Source organism: Prinia subflava, chromosome 11 (assembly GCF_021018805.1).
Source record: "Prinia subflava isolate CZ2003 ecotype Zambia chromosome 11, Cam_Psub_1.2, whole genome shotgun sequence".
Taxonomy (NCBI): domain Eukaryota; kingdom Metazoa; phylum Chordata; class Aves; order Passeriformes; family Cisticolidae; genus Prinia; species Prinia subflava.
In genome coordinates, this window is record NC_086257.1 from 16,962,614 (window position 1) to 16,984,967 (window position 22,354).

The window sequence follows — 22,354 nt, forward strand, 5'->3', positions numbered from 1 at the left end:
AGATCATTTTCTAGTCTGTGCCAGTGCTGTGAAGGTAGTAAAAGAGTTTTAACATTTTACTAACCTAATCTAAAAACAGCAGGTTGTTTGACACATTTTAAAGTATCTGCTACTCCTACATTCATCTCATTCCTGGTCTGAAATTCAAACCCAGCACACTCCTTTAGGAAGTTTTAGCTCCTTGCCTTTCTTCATACACCTGCAAACTCTTTTGAAGTCCCCCATCAATTTAGGAGGACTGCTGGAAAGAACTGAAGACATGTTCAAACACCACTCCTCATTCTCCTCTAAACTGCAATTCCCACTACATAATCCTTACTTTTGGCCGGATAAATTGGACCACAGGGAACATCAGAGTATTCAGCCTCCATGGTTTATAAAAGATGTTTTACGAATACAGTGACAAATCTTCAGCAGTCTTATAGGCATTTTACAGGCAAGAAGATTTTGGCTTGAACTAGCCTATTTCACAGCTCAACAGAAGCAGGAGTGCCTCACCAAGAACAAGCTGTGCCAGATGTGGTGTTTTTCAACACCTCGTGTTGAGTCAAGAAATCAAGAACACTGCTTATGCAACACTGAGCTCCCATACACTGGAAGATGGAGGCCTCATATTTTTCCAACCTCAACCATAAGCACCTGAATATTCTGCAGTTTCATTTAGCTATGAATATTAGTTTCAGCCAAATCTATCAGCTTTCCAACTCCTATTTTCTAATTTTATCACTTTGAGCTTCCCATTTCCAAATTTCTGCTTCATACACTTTCTTCTAAACACCTTCAATAATGTGCAATGCCATAAACCAGCTAAATCTAGCACATTTCAACACATTTTGTTCAGAACTATACATTTGTCTGACTTAAGAAAAATAAAGCAAGCCTTAACTCTTTCCAACTCACCATTGCTGGGTAGAAGAGGATGAAGACAGCAGATCCCAAGAAGCCTGTTGGACCCAGAATAATCACATTATAAACCATTCCCAAGATGGCTACAATAGGGCCCCCAGCCAACAAACTGCCAACTGCAGCAGCTTCAAACATCCTCTGACCATCATTGGAACAAACATTTATGAGCTGAAAAACAGAACAGATTATTTAGATTTAAAGCACAGCTCATTCTCAAAGGAATATATTACACATCCCTTTTCACACTGCCATCTCCAAAACAAGGCTGCCACTTACCTCCCCAAGAGACTTCTCCTTGATGTTCTTCAGCTTAAGAATTTTCTTAAAAGCCATTGTCAGGACAGCCCCACGCAGTCTGACCCCCGTGCGATAATTCAGCGCCCAGGTTAACGCCAGGGACCATGATCGCACCACTTCCGTCATAAAGATGCCAAAAACTAAAAACAAGCTGTACTGCAGGTTGGACTCACTCTGCTGGGTATACTCCAAGAGGTGTTTCACAACGAATGCCTATAGGAAGAAATGCAGGCTTGCATGAACACCTCATCATCCCAGAAGACCATACAACAACTTTATGTTAAGTTAGAAATAAGTAGGCTACTTTGCTTTTAGAAGAGCCATTTGAAATAGAAAGCATCTTCTTTCCAGAAGTGAAAGGTGTCAATACAAGAAGTACTGTAACACAAGCCCTGCTGAGAGCCAAGCACTGAGTCAAATTTAGTAAGTAAAGAGAGTTTAATTTGGAACCGTATTCATCGCAGCACGCTTCTAATCCTCCGTGTCTTCTAACTTAACATAAATGTGTCAGTTAGCTGAAAGCAATGCATTATCATATAGAAGAGTTTTAAAATATAGTCACTACTTATACATCTGCACACATTAAGAAACATTCCTTTACGTGATATTAAGACCTTTTTTATCTTATCTTTGGTTTGCTTCAAACGTGCTTATTTGATAAAAAGGAACAATGTACCTACAGTTGTAGAGGGGAAGAGTGAGAAGGACATTTGCAAAACATTCCTGGAAATAAACATCAGCAGTTTAATAGTAAAGAAAAAAACAAGCAGAAAGCACAAGGTACGCAATACCACAAATCATTGGGGACAGGGGAGAAAAAAAAAACAAAGACAAAAAATTAACCATTCAATCCCTCCCCATACCCTCTTCCCCCAAGAACATAAACACTTTACCTCAGGAATCACATTTCAAACATCACCTGCAGAAAGAGGACAGCCCCCAGAACCACCATTCCCAACTCCAGCTCCTTGTGGTCCAATGGCATAATAGAACATCATACAATTCACAACCACCAGCATTAAATATAATTAACTGAGAAACAATAGGCTTTTATTTGAAATGAAGTGTCATCTTAAATGGTAACATCTCAAAACCACTATACAACAGGTAGACCATTGCATAAACATACAATCTGCACATACAGGATAATTATAAAGGGCTAATATCTAACAGTCAGTCTTAGCTTCTAACAAACTAGATTTGAAGCTACACACAAAGTTATAAAAATACAAAAATAGAATGTTATTTGTTCACGAAGTCCAAAAGAAGTCAAACTTGAAGGTACCGACAGAGGAGGCTTCTGAGGCTGCACAAATTCTTAAATCTGGTTTCAAAAGTATCCTACAGTAAGGCTTCACAGACAGCAAAAGACTTCCTAGAGAGCTTTTCAACAAATGATGTTTTAAGATACTGGTGCTTCCGACATACTAGTACAGAGTAGAGAATTACCTTTGACCACAAGAAAAATCAACAAAAAATATGAAATCAAAGAAAATACTTGAGAAGCTTTTCACATCATAGTCCGTTGAAGTCCTCTTGGCTAAATCATATTTTGCAAGTTCTGCATAGTTTGAAAAGAGAGGAAAAAACCAAAACCTCCCTATTCCAGCAAAGGTTTTGATAGCTACAGCCCAGCACCAAATAAAAAAAAATGGAGATCAAATTCATCTGTTCAGAGGAAAATTCTGCACATCAGAACCAAGGAAACATGCTGTAAATAATTTTGCTGTTTTTCACAGGTGTGAATTAAAGCCAGATGTCCATCAGGTTCTAGAATGGCCACTGAGAAAATTTACATACCGATCACTGAACAAATGTGAGGAGCTCACATTCACAGGTCTATTGCATTCCAACTTTCTCCTGATTGGATTTAATTTTGCATCGACTGTTTGGATCACAACTGCATACAGTTGGTTTGCAGTTACTGTGGAGATTACTGACTTCTTTTTCCAGTATTCAATCCAACATATGCAACCGAGTCACTGAGTAATTGGGGTGAAAATCCCCCTTTTTCCTCACGTGCTGTAACTCAGCATGGTCGCAGACTGCAAGCATTTTCTCACACACCACAGCATTGCTGAGAGTCTCCAAGAGAGGATGTATAAAGATAGCAGATGTTTCCTGGGGTCTCATTCCTCCCAAAACTTTAGTGCAATTTTGCAGCACTATTTTATAGATTCAGCATCTCCCATGATGAAATAGAGACCAGCTTACACTATACCCCAAATTATTTTTGTTCCGGAGGAAAAGAAAAGAAGAAACAGCAGATTAAAGAATTTTGAAGAGGGAGGGGGGAAAAAAGTCACAGAAAATTAACATTTACATCTGAACAAGTACTATTCAAATTCATATTAGTTTAATGAAAAGAATCCAGCATAAAGTTATTTACAAAATAAAAACATTACAGTATATAAACTAAGCTACGGGGGGAAAAGAGCTCCTGTGGCTATTACCGGAGTGGTCGGTACAAGCTGCTCGGCTGTCTTAAGCATTCCCACGGAATAAACATTACCTTACCTTTGCTCTTGGCGGTGGCTCTGCCCGGCAGGAATGCCTCATCCTGACGCAGAAAACAGCCATCCTGAAAATGCTGAAGAACAGCTTCTGTCACTGGTCCCACTGCAGTGCCGGCGTCCCTGCTGCAGCCGGCGCGCTCAGCGCGGGGCAGGCTGCGGCTGGAGCCAACGGGGAAACTGGAAAACTTACCTCCTCTGGCTTACCACTCCCCCCTCCAAAACTGACCAAAGTGTCAGGCTGTGCTCCACTAAAATAGCAAGTTTCCCCATCTCCAGAATGGGAAGAATAGCTCTGAACAGTAGCAAACATTGTTCAGACCTGGAGTTAAACTGATTATGTTTGGTAATCAAGAAACTTCTTTGCTCCTCCACCAAAACTTGAAAGTTTTGGTAGCTGATCAAATAGCAACAAATATTTATTGGAGATAAATAGTGTATCACCTCTACATTCTGATGGTTATTACAAGGCTGTCTGATACATGCAGCTGACCAGGTTATTAGTTTAGAATCTGTGCCAGATGCAAAATTTATCGAAATAAAAAAGGAGGAAGACCCTTGAAGGATCTGATACCAAAAAAACCCAACATACCGAAGTAAAAGAGTCCACACAGGAAGTCTTGAATAATTTCTTTCCAGTTATAACCATCACAATGCTCATTAGGAAAGCCACAGCTATTTGCTGGCATTTCAAGATCATAGACATTCAATTAAAATTTTTGAAGTTTAATATAGCGTTTAACTCCATTTTTATAATTTTCCTCCAATACATGAGGCCAAGTCAAGTGCTTTTCCCGATCTCCCTTTACACCTTCAGGTGACTGAAAGGGTGTAACAATACAAGAAAGCACTGATAACTTCTGAGGAGACAGCATAGGCATATCCCTGAGGCATGCCATTTTTAAAAACAGGGGGGAGGGATGGTAAAGACTTATTTTCATGCCAAATGGTGGAACCTAAAGTTAATTGGGCCTTATTCAGAAAAATGAATAAGGTTGTCTGTAAATGGGCAACTGTCTATAGATAATTTTAAGTTACCCATATTGAGCATCAGTTGCAGCAGTAAGCCCCCAACATGATCAAGCTGGTTTGTTTTTTCCTTTCCTTTCTCACTCTCTCATTCAGCAGTTTGGCTGAGACAAATTTAAGACCATTATGCTACAGAAATTAGGGGTAACCTTGCTGCAAGTTCTTTGCTAAAGATAAAAGCAGCTCCTCAAGCCCTGTAGTGAAACAATGACAGAAGCTCTTCTTGGGAAATGCTAGTGCTGTTAAAACCTTAATCATGATTTATTGTTAATTACCAAAGTATGTTCATAAACTTTATAATAAAGACAACTATAAAATATTACAAAGAAAACAATACCACAGAAACATTCATCGTTATTCATATTACATGAAACAAGGCAAACTTTAAGAAGACTTAAAAAACAGAACATCATTTTGAGAAGACATTTAAAAGCAAGAAAACATTTTAAAAAGACATTTCACCTAACAGTGCACCCAAGTGTACTTACCCAAGAAATGAACCTTCAGCTTATCAGCACACTGAAACGTGTACTACTAGCAGTAATACTGCTCCTACTCCTCAAGGGAAATGTGTAGAGAATAAATTTAGTCAAATTTTCAACTTCAAATCTGCACATCATGTGCAACAAACAGGTGACAAAAAATGGTGTGAATGTCAAGTCCCATGTTGTTATCCTCAATAGGACCCTTAGCAACAAAGAGCAGCCGTTCCTAGAGGCAACAACGTTTTCTAACTCTTCTACCTGAAACCTGTCTGGCCATTCTCTGTAGGATCAGTAAAGGCTATGCCCACACACTTCTTGAGACCTGCTCACATTAGTTTCTAAGCAGTGCTCTCACAGAATTGTTTCGGTCCGCTCCTTGAAGACTGTTATTAATGCCAGTAATTTAAGATTAACGTTTTATCAGACTGAATTTTATTCCAAGATAAATTTACAGGATTTCAAAGAGAAAAACAATTAGAAGACCTGCACATAAGAATCTTATGAAAAAAGCAAGTAATGCAGTTAAGCTTATGCAGTTAGGGAAGAACTTTGAACTATACTCAAAACCAAAGAGAAAAACCAAAAAGACAATTTCCTCCAGGATACCTAAACTCCCCCTCCCTTCTCCAAGAACTTGCCTGGATATTCAGCAACTGATCCATCAGCTGTAGGAATCCTATCCTGGATTATTGAATCGCTCTTGAATTTCACCCCAAAATCTCTAGCTAGTCAAAACATTTAAGTGTTTCTGCAATGAAACCTTCAGATTTTACAGTTGGCCATGAGATGGAGCCCTCTGGGGTTGTTAAAAAAAGGATGGATATTACTTACTGGGCCACTGAAACCCGCGAGCTGTGTGACCATCAGAGACACTATGGAAAGGATGAGCCTGGTGCGGCAGAAAATCCACACAACCCTCCGGAGAGAAGCATCATCAGGCCCACTTTCTTTCAGTTCTTCCTGCCACAATCTTTCCAACCTAACAAAAACAGAAGATTTATGATGTTTATTCATGTCATGAATTTTTCACCATGAGAGAAGGTACGGTCTCATAGGTACTTCTTTGTTAGAACTCTAAGTGCTTCCTAGCTCACAGAAACAAAAAATAATATTAAGAGAAATAAATACATTCTGTGAGGTAAAGAGAAATATCTATGTAGCATTACTTCCACAGGACAGAGGGATGAAAAGCAGTGCTTTTTCTTTGCCTGGAGTAACTAAGGCTGTCAGTATATTAAGATTGCCATTCTCTGCTGAACTGACTGAAGAGCTGCAGAGTCAAAACCTGAAGAAATTCTCATTAACCACAAAAGGTTAGCCTGATCAGAAGATCTGATCCACATTCAAATCACCTTGCTACTGACAGCATTATTGCTCATTTTAGCACAAGACCTTTTTTCACTGTAGCCCTGAGGAAAAAAAATGTTTTAATAAAAAATCAGATTAAAGACACGCAAAATCAGAAGAATTGCAAGACACTCCTAAAGATATAATCCTAGTTTCACTGAAATTTCCAAGGCTATGGAAACTGTGCTGCATGATAAAGTTGTCCTCGAAAGATGAAAGTGAATTCCACCATTCTGAGAAAGACAAAACAAAATGTCAGTGCTGGTCTTCTAGGGCAACACTATACCACTGCCTGCACCCTAACATGTAATAAATGGAAACAAGAAAATAATAATGAACTAGATGTCTTTACCTTCTGCAATTGACATCTGAAGACTCATGCCTCGATAAAGACCATACATCATCCATAAACAATTCCCCTTTCTTGTATGCTCTGTGGGCCAAGGGAGTGAGCCAGGAGAAGGTCATGGAGGAGAAAAGCCCAGCATTATCAACAGGGTGCTGGTGTCTAAAAGAATTAAAAAAAAAACAACAAACAAATGAAAAAGGAAACAGGAAATGTAAATCTTCAAGAAAAACAAAGCCTTCTCTCATTGAAAGCACTCAGAGTACCAAATGGTCCATGCCAGCCACACTTGCTAAACAAATTCTGATGTTTCCAGTACCAGTCAGCAGACCTACATCTGCAATTCTGCTTTGTGACTGGTTTGAAAAGCAAATGCTGTATCAGTTCTGTGGTAGCCTAAAGACGTACTTGGAAGTGGTCCGTATGGGTTTCAGTGCATTCAGACCATGGTGGTATTTGCCCTTGTGATGCTCTTCATCCAGCATTCTCAGCTGGGAATGCACAGAGGTGTCCAGTGGCAGGCCCTCTGCCCGAGCTGCTGCTTCCAAGGCATCCTGGCATTCAATCTGCTTTTACAAGAAAGACAACAGATTCAGACTTCAAAACTACATTTGAAGTCCATGACTCCCATCTCCAGCAATTTTGCACCTCTCTCTTCTGCAAGTTATTGTGCAACAATCACAGTCATTTCAATGTCTTAGACCAGAAGCTTCATCCTGGCAGCAGAGCCATGGAAGGCACAGGTTCTAGATCTGCGTTAGGCTGCTGCATTTGTAAAACATGAATCAGTACCAGCACTGATCCTGTGCATTCAAAGGATAAATGGATAGACCAGACTAACCCTGCCACAGGAAATACAGAGAAATTACAACATCAAGTACCCATGACATCAGCTCAGGAAAGCAATGACTGGCTCGTGCAGTGAAATTAAGACATTTTCTTGATGAATTTACACCCTCTTAGTATAATTTAGATATTCTTATCCACAGAAAATACAAAGTATTTTCAGAATGCTACTAAAGTCTCTTCTTCAAAACCACTTCAGACTAGATTAAAAAAACCAAATATGCACTAAGCAGAACTGTACTTCCTTCTATCATGTTTCCTGTTTTTCCTCTTTTGCCCTAATCTAAATGGAACAAAGGTGACAATTGTCTGTGCTCCCAGGCACATCTCAATGGCTCAGCAACTTTGGTAACAGCCACTTTCTTAAAAGGCAAACCTTATCTCAGCAAAGGTTTCCGCAGCCACAGTGAAAGACAGACTTAAATGCCAACGCAACAGGAGAAACAGCAGTGATACACAATAGTCAAAATGTTGCAGAGCTCAAACAAATCTTTTGATGAGCAGCCAGATCTGGCAAAGCTACACGAGGAGATGAGGCTGTTATCTGTGCTGGCAGAGGACCCTTGACTGGTTCTGCCAACCTCATGTGCCATTTATTGCAGGACCATGTCACCTGTTCCTATTCTAGTTTATTCCAACTGAGCAACTTTGTAGAAAAAAAAATCTGAGGTAGAAAATCTTCCTGAAGGTCTTAAAAAGATACTATGATTCTACCTTTATTAGTTGACCTATCAGAGACAAGTTAGCTTATTTCCTTGAAAAGAAACAACTGTAATGCACTGCAGCATCCAACAAACACTAAATGCAAGCACTCGGTTCCTGACTTCAAAGTCATGGAACTGTTTTTGGAAAGGTCACTCTTTATCACAGGCTTTGTCTGTACTATGTTAACATGTAATAGTATAGCACATTAGACACCGTTTCCACCCATGTGAAGGATGAGAACAGGAAACTGATAATGTCATAAATCTGTGCCTTATTTACTTAACCGAAGTACTAAAATAGTGCTTAAGCATGTTGTCAACAATCCATGGTTCTAGCTCAAAAAACATATCTGCTAAGCTATCACCTAAAGCTATGGTAACAAAAGATAGCCAAATAACACAAAAATCAAAAGAACATTAAAACCTTATGACACATGGAGTGACTCAAAAATACACAGTACTTGAAATCTGAATTAAGACTTCTCACTCAATTTATATTAAATTGCTGACTCACTAAGGCAACATTGTCTTACTAAATCTATGCCAATCAGCATTAATAAGGGACCTGCCATAAACATCCCAAAGGAGTCAGTAGTGGGGAATAGCTCTGCACCACCTCCCCTCTGGATACAGCAGAGGAATTCTTAACTCATCTGTTGTGTTACCCTCACAAGAGCCCTTGGGCAGATCTGCCCAAACATCTTGTTGCTGATAACACTCTTATTTTTAAGTGATGCCATAAGCTAGTTGTATAAACATGGCTTTTCAGAGAACAGAAAAAAGTGCCTATAAGAAAAAAAAAATAACGACAAAAAAACACCAGCCAACCAAACCTACTTCCAAAACAGAAAACATTATATTAATGAGCATAAAAATAGATTTTTCACTACTTAGAAACAAGAACAGCTTTTTAATAAGTAAGTACAACTGCAAGGGGTTTAGGCAGTCCAAAGACAATATTCATAAAGAATCACTGTGAAAAATAATTAAACTCTCCAGAGCTGCTCAAGAGAGTTCTCTCAGTACATGTGGAAAAGCTGCAGTGACAAAGATGAGGGCACTGCCTTTGAAAGGCCTTTATGATGTCTTGCCATGGAGACAAACACAAGCACAAACCCCTCATCGAGACCACTGCTCATCTCCATCTTGGTGAGATTGTCAAAATCCCACATGTAGGACCATCAAGAAACAAATGCATCACATCACTGTACAATTAAGATTTAGGAACAACTCTACAGTTCTGCGTAGTTCTTTGAAGATTAGAAAATCTTCAAAGCAGAGTTTATCAGGAAGAAGTGAGCTCCTAAGTTGTATGACAATGCACTTCAAGAACAAAAGACTGATGTAAAAAAACAAAACAACCTCAACACTGTTAATTTAGCTTTCTGATTAGGTTTTCTGATTGCCTGCATGTGTGCACAGTTTTCTTGGAAACCAATGCCTTGAGTCCTTACTAATGTGCTACAACAGGCTCCAGCTTTGCTATTGAAATAAATGTCTAATAAACATAAAAAATAAATTAAAACACACTTTTTCTAATTCATCAACTTGTTAATACGGCAAAACAAGCAACGAAATGAGTGATACCACATGGTATTGATAACTCCGAAGAAATGCTCACAGAAAGATAACAAGCCTAAATCAGATATTGCTAATTGGAAGAGGAAGATTCATTCAGACATTTACTGAGAAACAGCAGGTGACTACTTAGCACCAACAAAAAGTAAAAAAAACAATGAGGAATTGTTACAAAAGACACAAAGGATAAAGCAGAATTACCATACCACTTCAAGCCCCCTAGGGTTTGCATCCTTTTTGAACATCAGACCATGTCCCTTGTCACTTCTGTTCAAAAAGGGTATTATACTTAAACTTACTTTCCTTGAGCAATAATAACAATGGGGCTTGGAACAGCATAAACTTAAGATTTTTCAGCTGGATAGAAAAAAAGGAATACAGGTACAGGTATCTGAGAGGTCCATAAAGCCTGAAGAAAGAACTAGAGAGTGACCACCAACTGTTCTTACCACAAAAGAACAAAGCACACTTAAATTTAGAATTCTCTATTATAGAATACTGTATGGTTCAAATGTATAAATGGACTAAACACTGGAGAATTAAACTGACATAGACTAAGCATATCATGGCTTACTGAACACATGACAGAGGGCAAGAACAATCATTGATCCAGCATCTTATTAATAGCTGGTCGATGCCAAATAAATTTTCTGCAGTGAGGAAAATGAGTGGTCTAGGGGCAAGGGGAAACTATTTGCTCTTTAAGTTAGAGACAGATGTATCAAATCCACAATTCAAGGTCATGAAAATGCAGGAAATTTAGGAGCCAAGTGACAAAGCTGTCATGTACACATGATGTCAGTAGTTCCATAAGAATCAAGAATGGCATGGAGAACCTTACTCAAATGCAAGCAAACTCAAATATGTGAACTTGCACACTTCTGAAAACGTGCTAAGCCGGCAACATAGGCATGTGAGGATGGGGACCAGGTAAAGAAAAAGGAAGCAGCTGTCATGTAGGTGGGAAGGAAAAAGCCACCCAGGGAGATTCTAGCTTTTCACACAGTCTTATAACAATCTCCTATTTCAGAGAAGGTAGCAAATTATTGGTTTGACAACTGTAATATCATACAACTGCAAAACCAGACAAGACTGGAGGCAAAGCAAAACAGATTTTTCTGTCCCTCTACTCATCTTGCAGAGGTAGAATCTGATGTGTGCGTACAACCCAAACCCCACCCACCGACCAGCTATTGTTCCTTCTTCCAGGGCTCAGATCACAGCAGGGAAGAAGCTGCATCTCTTCTGGTCCTACCAGCAGCTGACAGGAAACTACAACAGACCTATAACTACTTTTTTTATTAATCCTTGCAGCTGACATAGAATACAAAAGCTACTGTGGTTAACTTATTATTACATAAAGTTAAAATTGTTTAAGTTGTAAAGGTCTCTGAGCTGGCAACGCTGCAGAACAGAACTCCCACCTCTTGCATTTAGCAGCCAGAGCTCAGCAGGCTCCCTCATGCCCTTAAAGTTCCCAGCAAGGAGAGGCAAATGGGAAACCTAGAGACCAGAACAGCAGAGCTCAGAATAAGGTGAGCATGTGATGAGAAAGAGAATTATATAATCACCAGTTCTGCTCAGTGCTTGAAGCATTCTCTGTATTACAACTCCATAATGAAAAGCAATTTAAAAATATTTAAGACTTCATTAAAAGATTGGTGTTGCAAAACAAGATTAATTATTAGTTTGTATGGGCTGGGGAAGGGAAGAAAAGAATCAACTGTTCCACTTAGCTTAAGCACAACTAAAATAAAACAAGAGTTTAGGAAAAGATTCTCTGAAATTGTAATTACATTCTTCTTCCCCTAAATTCCTCTGAGTCCAAGAATACTCCCACTAGAAAGGAGTAAGGGGTACATACACTGCTTTTGCACAAGGTTAGAGGTAGGTAACCTCTAAAACACTGTTGTCCAGACTGCAAGTCATCAAACCCCCGAGCATCTGAAAATTAAATAGGTTTGCAGGTCCAAACATTGTCTAGTCTGCAGTTGCTTGATGAAGCAGCAAGTGCACTATGAACTTTATAGTCTACTAAGACAATTCTCTTCTCCTTTCACTGGATTTGATGCAGTACACCATCTATAAAAATATTAACAAGGGGATTTGCAGGATTAGGCTCCCAGCCTTCTCTGTAGCTAGGATACTTTATAATACCTTGCCTGATTAAAGCATGAGCCTATTTAGGACTAGTTTGGTGTATCATCCACCCATACCAGCTGTCTCCCTGACGCTGAGGCAGCAAGGAGCAAGCACTGGGCTAGATCAGAGACAGTGGGTGTGAGGAAGGAGGCACTGATCCTTTAGGCACCTGCACACATTCATTGCCAAGTGCAGACAGCACAGCTGAATTCACACAGCACCAAGGTGGAAGCCCCAGACAGTGTCAGATACCTAGAAATTATGGTTACAATTTCCAGAACTACTGAAAAGAACCAGGTAAAGAATTCAGACTCCATTTTCTTCAACCTCCTGGAAAGGGGGCTGTAAAGGAACCCTTATGTCTCTGCTGCCTTCCCAGAACAGCTCTTCACAACACCAAACACATAGCCAAACCCAGGAATAAGTACAGCTGTGCCATATTTCTCTTAAAAGATACAAATTAACTGTTCAGAAGCATGCTCTGACTTACTACAACAGTTCAGAGATGGAAAAGCTTGAAGTCCAGCTATTCATTTTAAGGGAGTTACATGTGACTTGATTACACAAGATCTGCTGTTACTTTTCTGGGCTGGGATTAGCAGAAATTGTATTAACATTGGAGTCATGGTTTCAAAATTAGCCCAAGTTTATGCATCCTCAGATTAAAGCAGAAGTTTCCCAATAGTGCTTGGTACTGATATCAAAGCTCTGTAGCCAAACAAGGCCAGGGTATGTACATCTGGTAAGCCTGAGTATTTTAGTCACATATGTTGAGCACCTTCACTTGAGGCAAAGAAATTCCTCGGTGAGGAGAGGTATATCAGCTTCTTACAGGAATATTTCTTATTTTACCTTGCCCTTGAATTCTGGCCAGCATCAGCTTTGAGGTGAGATGTTCTCAACTCTTTGCTACCAAATCCACTTATCCCTGTAATCCAAGAAATACAGAGTTTGGCACAAAGTGTTTATTTCAGGATTTTGCAACTGTAGCTGCTGTGAATGCACCTGATAAGCAGCTGTGCATGTGCTTAGGTTTGTGGTATCCATGAATCCTTGTCTTTTGCCACAGTGGCAGCAGATTCCTGTGGAATTGGAAATAACCAGTTTTAGAACTGGCACCCTACACATCTCTGACTACAAAGATGGGAAACCAACTCCTCATTAAGCAGATCAACCTAGCACAGCACAGGCTGAGAATTTGGCTCCTGCCTTGCTAGCTCTGCTCTCCTGAACCACCCTGACACCCTGCCATATGCTGGGGGTGCTCTTCAGTAACAATCTTTATTCAGGCCATGTCTAAGCCAGGTCACGAGAGAAGCTACACAGGTGAATTTTGTACAACGTGTGTACTTGGAGCATCCAGGGAGGCTTTGAACTTAAACTTCTATTGAATGGAATCACCCACAGCAGAAGCCTTGACACCACAGCATTTATCGAGCCTAATACAATAATCTTGAATTCACCTTCCTGTATCAACACATGCTTCCAAAAGCAAACCATAAACTAGGAAACTCAAACTAAACATCTCAGGGCTCTAAACATGTTGACTTTGAAATTCGTTAACCTTCATTCTCAAAAACAACTGAAACACAGATTTTGTTTGTGGAACAGCTTGTTTGCCGTCTGTAGTTCAGAGCACAACTGACTACTCCTTATCACTAGGATACAATTCTCAAAAACTAATAACCATCTCAGTGTCCCAAGACATCAGAACCCCCACATATATGTGAGATATATGTGAGTTTTAAGTTGTTTCAATTTAAGTCCACCAGTAGTTTGGGATAGATGTAGTAAATATTTCTGGCAACTCTTATAGCTCTACACTGAGTTTCTGAAACAGCCACAGAGCAGAATGTCTGCAGCACTAATATAGGACAACACTAAAATGGAAAAAATACTGCAAGATTTCCTTCACTGATAGCTAATCTATTCCTTGCACACTTCTGGTCATGAGCAAGCTGATTTAGAAATCTGCTCTGAAGCAACCCACAGTAGTCAAAGACAATATCAGCATGTGGCCAAAGCTGAGATTTTATAATGTGGCTAAGACTTAAACAGAAGATGGCTGTGCACTAGGGAATGCAGTCAAGTTCCAATGGAAATGGTGAATTATCCAGAATATCAATGTGCCTTCCTCTAGAAAATGTCTCTGCACAGTCACAGATTTCACCTTCTTGTTCCTCCTCTTAAGTGGAAGGCTTCTCTGATGCCATAAACCCCCCTCCAAGTGTCAGATAAACTGTTTCTACATGACTGGCTGTGGATATGCTCCTTTCTCAGATGGTGGTATGTACATCTAGGCATGGAGGACCAGGCAGAGATACCCCTTCTTCAGTGTGGTCAGAGGGTCATCTTAAAGCATAAACAAACAATTCTAGGGGCTTCTATCAAGGTATCCTTGACAGAATCACTTGATTCTGTGATCATTCTGTCAGTGACTGCTTTACTAGCAGAAGTTCAATGGTAAAACAGCTTCACAAAACATGAGTGTAACCAATATATTCAGTTCTTTGGGGATATAATAGAATTAATGCATCTTTAGAAAGTACCATGAATGTTTGCTTCTGCATCTACTCTAATCGTGTTCAAAGTTTTCAAAGATAATAGAATGGCTTTCATTAGACTTGAAAAACTAAAAAGAAGAAGTGTTTACTTGGTTATGGAAATATGCAATCATCTGGAAATATGCAGACACATCCAGCAGCTTCAGCTACAAATAACAATTTATATCTAAGCTGCCTAGGACTGCTCTAAGCATGGAGTGCAAAGGCAGAAGTACCCAGGCTACATTCACACCCCTATTTTTAACCTGTTGTTCAGTTGGCTCAGATACTCAGATGCTTCAGAGAGGTTGAGGCAGAATTGATCTATTTAAATACTCAGTGATAAATCACTTCAAAGCTATCAGTGCTTGAAGGATTTATATCAATTCCAGCAAGTTATGATCACATTCCCTGCTGTCTTGGGCAAAAGATGTCAGAGACAAACCTGAAAAACAAGAGATCAAGGTAAGGACAGGAATATTAGTAGGGCTTCTGATAGCTAAAGTTAGCAACACATTTCCTGCATGTTTGAAGCAATCTCTACAGTTCCCCGACTGGTGCCTTGAAATGCAGCAATTTGCACTTGAGATTTACTACACATGCAGTCATTATCCTTCAGCAGCAAGAACTTAATCCTGAACAGTACATTCCAGCCAGAACCAACCACAGTTTGGAGTACAATTTGTAAATAAGCACCAGAGCATCGTTAACATAGGAACTCGAATTCCAAGAACTGAGTTCTAATAAGCTCTGTGTATCGTAGAAGCAGCTTCTTCTCATATCCTCTTCTATTGTAAATTAATGGGGTAGGAAAGCTGAATTCATTGCCTGCTCTTCCATCAAATAAACACAATGTACATTTGTGACAAGCCTATTCCAAAAGCATTTCAAGAACAAATTATTTCTCTTCCTTGTCTGTCATTTTGCAGTATATTTCATGGACACGATGGGGTCTGTCCTTTGCAGGACACTTTGTTTCCATGAAAAAAACTACATACAATTACTTCAGCTGCAAGTTGAAGGGCACAGGCACATTCTGAGAACAGAAAGTCCTAAAGGTGTAAGTACAAATCAATATTTCAAAACATCCCTTAATTATTACTCACTGGTCATGTAACAGCTTTTACAGGTGAAGACCAATCACTGCAGTGTTAGGCAGCAAGTGCACCTACACGTTCTCCAGCAGAGGCATGTCCCCACATACAATAAGCCAAATTAGCGAGGTACTAATGCAGTGGGAACATGTAGTTAAGACTTTGTTTTGTAAGCTACATTAAGGTCTCCAAAGACTTAAAAAACAACTGTTATCAGAACACACTGCAGACACTTATTCGTGAATATGTAAATATACGCATTCACAAACTGAATAAATTTTTTCTTGAATTTCAGTTCCAAAGTGCCTATTTTGAAGGTCCATATTTCTATAGCAACATTCCCATTAGGCACCAGGAAATGTTGGATTAGACCTACTTATATTGCAGAATTATTTCAATTATGATTCCAGGAAGCCTATTTGAAAAGCTCCTGTCTTTCAAAGATGTGATCTTTCAAGCTGTGACCAAGCAGCATTTAAGCTTCCCAGAAAAGAATTCCAAGTTCTTTTTCACTATTGTCATGAACACACTTGTGGTAGTTTGAAACAGCATCCTTTCAGCAGGAAATAAACACAAGAATGGAGGTTTCAGAACAGAAAATGGAAAGCTGAATATAACCTTTATGCAATGCAAAGAAGAGAGACATATGAAAAAGCTCTGAGACCTTGGCTCAATGGTAAAACAGGTCTTTCACATATAAAGATCACGATCAGAAAATCAACTAGATTTGTCTGCTTCAAGTTAAGAATTATGCAGAAAATGCAGCAATATAGGCAACAAAAAACCCCAATGAGTCATATTATTGATCAGCCAAATGTACTTGTAGCCCTGCCAGAAGTGGTCATCACCACCAGCCATGGAGCAGTGGCCCCTGACTACTCCCCCCAGGGCACACAGGATTCTACCTCACCCTATAAGGGTGCACCATGTCACAAGAAGCCCACCTCATGCAAAACAGTCTCAAACTTGCATTCCACAAAGATCTGACGTTATGGTGAAATAACAGCCTATACCTGCTTGCAGCTAGCTCCTGGCAATACAGATCATGCTTACAGCTTAGTCATTTTCTGGTCAACCTAATTCAAATCCTGAGTCACATTTTCTACAAGAAATTGGCGAGTCACAACATCTCTACTGATGGTACCTTGGACTCTGTTCAAATGACAGAGTTCCACTCCAGCTTACCCCTCTATCTCAACTGCTGTGGTTCCTACCCTTCTGCACCACATCAGCCCTCTGTTGTGTTCTGTCACCAGCCGTGCCAAGTCAATTTAGGCATCTAACCCAATCAAGGTTTCATAAAAGATAAAGTAGCAAAGGACAGAGTTCTCTTCCCTTGAAACACCATTTTCTTTACAGCTTCTACTGTTCTCTTACAGGCAGAGGGAAAGTGCTTAACCAAACAGATAAAGCTCAGCCTTATTAAAGGGAAGTCTTTGCTCTTCCCTAAGCCAAGTATGTTGCTGAAACCAGAGCTTGTTTCAACTAGAAAGGGAAAAACTTGGTACACAAACATGAATGCCTAACTTAGATAAGGTGTTATGAATACTTAACCTTAGTTTTTTTTACTTAACTTTAGTATTCAGCAAGCAAGCAGGATTTAATCTCACTGACATGTAGCAACAAATTCAGAGATATTGGTGTCTGTGGACTATATACCCCCGAGCTGCAAGGCTAGCAAAACAAAAATGGTACCAATGTTTGAGCTAGAAATCAACACAACCTTGGCAAGAACAAGATAACTGAACAAGATAACTACCAAGTAAAGTGGGCAACCTGTCAGAACCAGAAGACTCCATTAGCAAAACAAGTTAATTCTTCTACTCAAAGAGAACAAATCAGATAAAGTTCAAGGTATGAACTTGAGTAAGCCCTTTTCTAACATCAGTAATCACAAGTTTACAGAACCCGTTTTGCAATCAACTACCTGTGTGTACTACCCTGTAGTCATAGGCAGCATATCAAACGGTAGTGGTAGAAGGACAAAAAATACCAGCAACCGAGTTAAGCTGACCTGAAGCTGCCTCAGTTAGAGATTTTCATGCCAGGCTGTACAGACATGCAGGAGTTCGCTTACTTTCTCCACAAAAGAAAAAAAAATTCACAACAGTACCCACAAACATGCCAGCTTCATGATTTAATTTAATTAAAAATTTACAGGTAAGATAAGGATTGTTTCCTTTTAAAGTTAAACCCTGATTAGATGATGCAAACCAAAACAAAGAGATAACATGCAATGATTACTGCTGAACTCCACTGCCACTGGCCAGGGAACAGAGCTGCCCACCAATGGCATCACTGTTGTCACCAGTAACTTGACAGAGCAGATTTGCTACTGGGCAGGGCAGGGTCAGTGGCAAGCCCGTGACACGAACATAATAAAGGCTGTTAAAAACCCGCACCGTGACTCCAGAGGGCTCTTGGTTCTGCATCGGTGCCTGCTCTAATGCAATCAGACACCACCTTGCTGGAACACCGTCAGCAGCACTGTGCTGAGTCATAGAGCCTGTGGGGACACTGGAGCTGCAGGGCCTGCGAGCGCTCGCTGCACTCAGCCTGCTGCAGAGCTGAGCTCTCCAGAACACAGCAGTGCAGCGCTGGGAACCCCTCAAACCCAGTGAAACAAGGGAAGTCTTCAGCTGAAATAGAGTATATCACCATCTACTATAACACAGCAAAGATTAAGCCTTTCCTCCATGCAAATACAGCAAATTCCCCTATCTCCAACCCTTTCACAGCAGTGCTGTCACAGGAAATCTATGTGGAATGACCAGCAGCACATCTGCAAGGAACTCATCACTGCAAAAATCAGACATAAGCACTATTAACTTTATTTGTTTTTCTTCAGAAACATCTACAGTGTGTGTGTCTGTGTATATATACATCTCAGTCCTTGGAGTATTTCAGAAAAGGTCAAGAACAGGATATGCAAGAAAATATTAGCTGCTCTGAATGCTAGCACTGGAATATCTTTAACCTTCTTCAGCTGGCAGGGGTTATTGGTTTCTGACCATCTTTCACCAGTATGGATGTTTCCTTTTCTCTTAGCCTCTTTTTTTTCCCCTATAGTACTTGGTAGTATATGTACTCTTCCCAGTGAAAACAAGCTCTAAAAATTAGAAGCTCTCAACAGTAACAGGCTAGCTCTAAGCCAGTGGTTATTTCAAGACCCAGCTCTCAAAATAAATTAGAATTATGATGGTTAATACACAGATGTTCAAGAAAGTGTTCAATAATAATTACTTTCATCTTAAGGGAAAAGTAAGAAAGTCATGCTACTAGAGCAAGCTAGACATCTGTTTTAGAAAATTATTCCTTGAAACAACCACGGCATGATTACGAGTTTTTTCAGCTGCCAACACTGAATGGTGCATGATTTGTGCCGAGTTCTTCACTGCTCTTACTTGGTTGCAATGATTCTCTAAAACACAAAGGTTTAAAAAATTTCCTTGATTCACATCAATATCTGAATACTAGAAAAAAGTTTTGTTCAAATGTTACTGAAAAGCTGCGTTTAAAAGTGAAAAATGCTTAATAGGTGCTCAGACCTGTTATCAAAACAGCTACAGCACCCTTTGGAATGACCTCTTCCACACAATAGGCAATACTCATTATTGACCTTCAATGCAGCAAATCTATATACCGCTGGCACAGCAAAAAGGCTGCTGCATGCAATTTAATAAGCATAAAGACTGCAAAATGAAAAAGAAACTGACCTTAAGTTTAGAATGCTGAAAATTAGACTCTTCCTGCTCTTCATGCTGCACAGAGTCAGCTCTCTCCCTCACACTCCTATACCCAGGACTGGGTATAATGTACTCTTTTCCTATGTCGATGTCTTTCATCTTCTGTAAACGCCAGGGTTTACACGTGTATTTTCACCTCAGGTATCTGAAAAAGAATCAAATTCCCCTTCATTATGTGCCATGCCCAGTACACCAGTTACTTTTAGTCACCTATTTTTAAAGTTTATTTTCAAAATCAGTAAGCAATTGTAAATAAGTTCTATTACAACAGGACTGTAACAACATGACTTTCAAAGTTCACACAAGACTAACTCCTCATGAACTAGTTTAAACATACCCTGAGGTAATCAAATAGTACAATGATCGTCAATGCGCTGGAGTGCTGTCATACTTCCTCCCTTAGATCTCTGAAATACAATTATGCAATCTGACAGAATAAAGTAATAGCTACAGCATTTAGCTGAAATCCTGCGAAACTTGACTGGGAAGACCAAATCCCCAAAATCTTTTGTAAAGAGTCTGAAATTGCATATATCCAATAATTTATCGGTACAAAGTTTTGCAAATCCAATCTCTCTAGAGAGATTACTTGATAAAATTAGTCAGTACAAACACTCCCTTCTCCGTAGCACTGCTCACTTCTCCATAGGCTTGTGCTATAACTAAGTACAGACACGCACAGGAATGAGTCACACCTTCAGTGCTGCAGGTTTCCACTCAGTCTATCAAACTGCACTGAAAGGTCAGAAGAAGAACCGGAGTCCAGAAGACAAAATCACTCCCCACCGCGAGACTCTGTTTTATAACTCCGCTTTATTGCATTCTGCCACCCGCCTTCAGCTGAGGCGATGGGAGACGCCTGGTTGCGGGTCAGGCTGCACCAGCAGCTCTGCCGGGGAGCGCGGGGCTGCCACGGCTCCGCCGCCGCAGCATCGCTGCCTCCGCGGGCACCGCGGGGCTGAGGATGCTGCACCCGCGGGCTCCGCGTGCCTCCCGCGGCGGGGATGCGGAACAGCCCCCCCGGCCGGACATCCCCCACCAGCCCCGCCGGAGCCCCCTCCGCTCCTCCCCCGCCTCACGGTGTCTCCGCCGCACTGGCGTAAACACGGGAGCCGCCCCGCCCAGGGACAGGTGCCCCCGGGCTGCAGCCGAGGCGGGACGGAGCGCAGCGGGAGGGGGCACCGCGCAGCCCCTTCACCAGGGCCCGGGTGAAGGGGCCACTCGGCTGGGCTCCTGACAGGAGAGGGGACGGCAAAGCCGCCTCCTCACCACGCAGAGGTTCGCCCGCCCCCGGCGCCCGCCCCGCTCACCTCCGCCCGCCGACGGCCCCGCCGCAGCTTCTGCGCTCCGCGGCCGCGAACCCAAACAACGCCGCTTATAGCGGTTCCGGCGTCCCTACTGCGCCTGCGGGCGAGCGCTGCGGCGGCCGCTCCTGCCCGGCCCCCCACGGGAGATGTAGTCCGCTCCTGGGAGCTGGACACTCACTGAGTGCTGAGAGTGAACTACATTTCCCGTAAGGCCGGGCGAGGGCCTGCTCCGTTTGGCCGTGCCCCCATGCCGCCGCGCCCCGCCCACCCCCGTCCCGCCGCCGCTGCCGCAGCGTGGGGGGTCTGGAACGTTCGCCGCCCGCCGGGGCGGCCCCGCGGCGGGGCGGGCGCGCCGGGGCAGCGCTCACGGCACCGCACTGGGGCACTGCACCTCCTCCGCTCCGCTCCTCACCGCTCGGGAGGGCGGCAGCGCGATGCGATGCAGTGCACTGTAGTGCAGTGCAGTGCAATGCAGCACAACGCAGTGCCGTGCTGAGCCATGCCGTACCGGGCGGTACCGTGCGGTGCGGGAAGGACGGGTCCTTCTACCGAGCCAGTGCCGGTGGGGAGAACTGGAGTCCGCTCTGTTCGGACACCGCACACAGAGCCGAAGGGCTCTCGGTGCTGGAGGGGGCGAGGGAGATCTCGGTTCCCCCCGTCGCGGCGCTCCCGGCAGCGGGGGCTGCCGCAGGGCGCTGCCCGGTTTGCGGAGGCGGAGTGGCTGCCGGTGTGGCGGACAGGGCAGGGGTGGCGGCCTCGGTGTCCGCCCCTCCCGGCCGGCCCGCGGCTCGCAGCTGGTTATCTACAGCCCCTCGGCCGGGGAAAGTGCGACGTGCGCTTATCCGGGGTTAACCTTGGCCGCAGCCAGAACCGGCTCCCGTGCGCAGCGGCCGTGCCCCGGCAGCCGCTGCCGCAGGCCTGCGACGCTTCCCAAGGAGCCGGGCGTGATTCTCTTGCCAAGCCCCAGCTGTGCCCTTCCAGCTCCCTCCGACCACCTAAAGGGACAGGGAACTTGTCCTAGGGCTTTCACAGCCAAGCTTTTCCGGCTGAAAGGGATGCAAGCTGCGGCTCTCTGTCCCTGTGTGGCGGTGGCTGGGGGCCAGCAATCCTGCTTCCCCAAAACAGGGTGACACAGGGTGTCCAGCCCCCGCCTCGGGGGAGTCCGTGAAGGAGATGGACACAGCTGCGTTTCCTCTCACAAAGGGCTGTAAATATCCTTAACAAACCCTGAGCTGGAGCTTCTCCCTTGCTGCGGTTAAATACCCTGTCCTCAGCTGACATCTTCCTTCCACCAGCCAGATTTGGCTGATGTCTCATTTAAGTGGTTTATGTAACGAGTGCCTGTTTGCACCGCAGTCCTTGCTCTCCTGTCAGGAATGTTTGGGAGAGTCAGTTTGATAGAAATGCTGAAATGAACTCAGGTAAAAAAGGGAGATGGGAATCTGGAAATAAAAGTGGACCAGAATATTCC

At 42.3% G+C, this 22,354-nt stretch overlaps 1 protein-coding gene across 3 annotated transcripts in view; it reads right to left on the reverse strand.

Annotated features, from left to right (window-relative positions):
- The window catches only part of ABCC5 (ATP binding cassette subfamily C member 5), a 67,410-nt gene extending 46,383 nt beyond the window's left edge, over positions 1-21,027 (reverse strand). Inside the window, exons 1-7 of one of the 3 annotated variants that reach the window (XM_063407911.1) lie at positions 20,887-21,027; positions 19,547-19,721; positions 7,332-7,492; positions 6,930-7,085; positions 6,062-6,209; positions 1,183-1,416; positions 901-1,074 (exon numbers count right to left, since the gene is read on the reverse strand). In XM_063407911.1, the coding sequence (XP_063263981.1) occupies positions 901-1,074; positions 1,183-1,416; positions 6,062-6,209; positions 6,930-7,085; positions 7,332-7,492; positions 19,547-19,675 (1,002 nt within the window). In that variant the 5' untranslated portion in view covers positions 19,676-19,721; positions 20,887-21,027. Of the gene's footprint in view, positions 1-900; positions 1,075-1,182; positions 1,417-6,061; positions 6,210-6,929; positions 7,086-7,331; positions 7,493-19,546; positions 19,722-20,886 lie in introns of those variants that run through there. The other 2 variants (XM_063407906.1, XM_063407907.1) reach the window with 2 other exon arrangements.
- Positions 21,028-22,354: the final 1,327 nt, after the last annotated feature.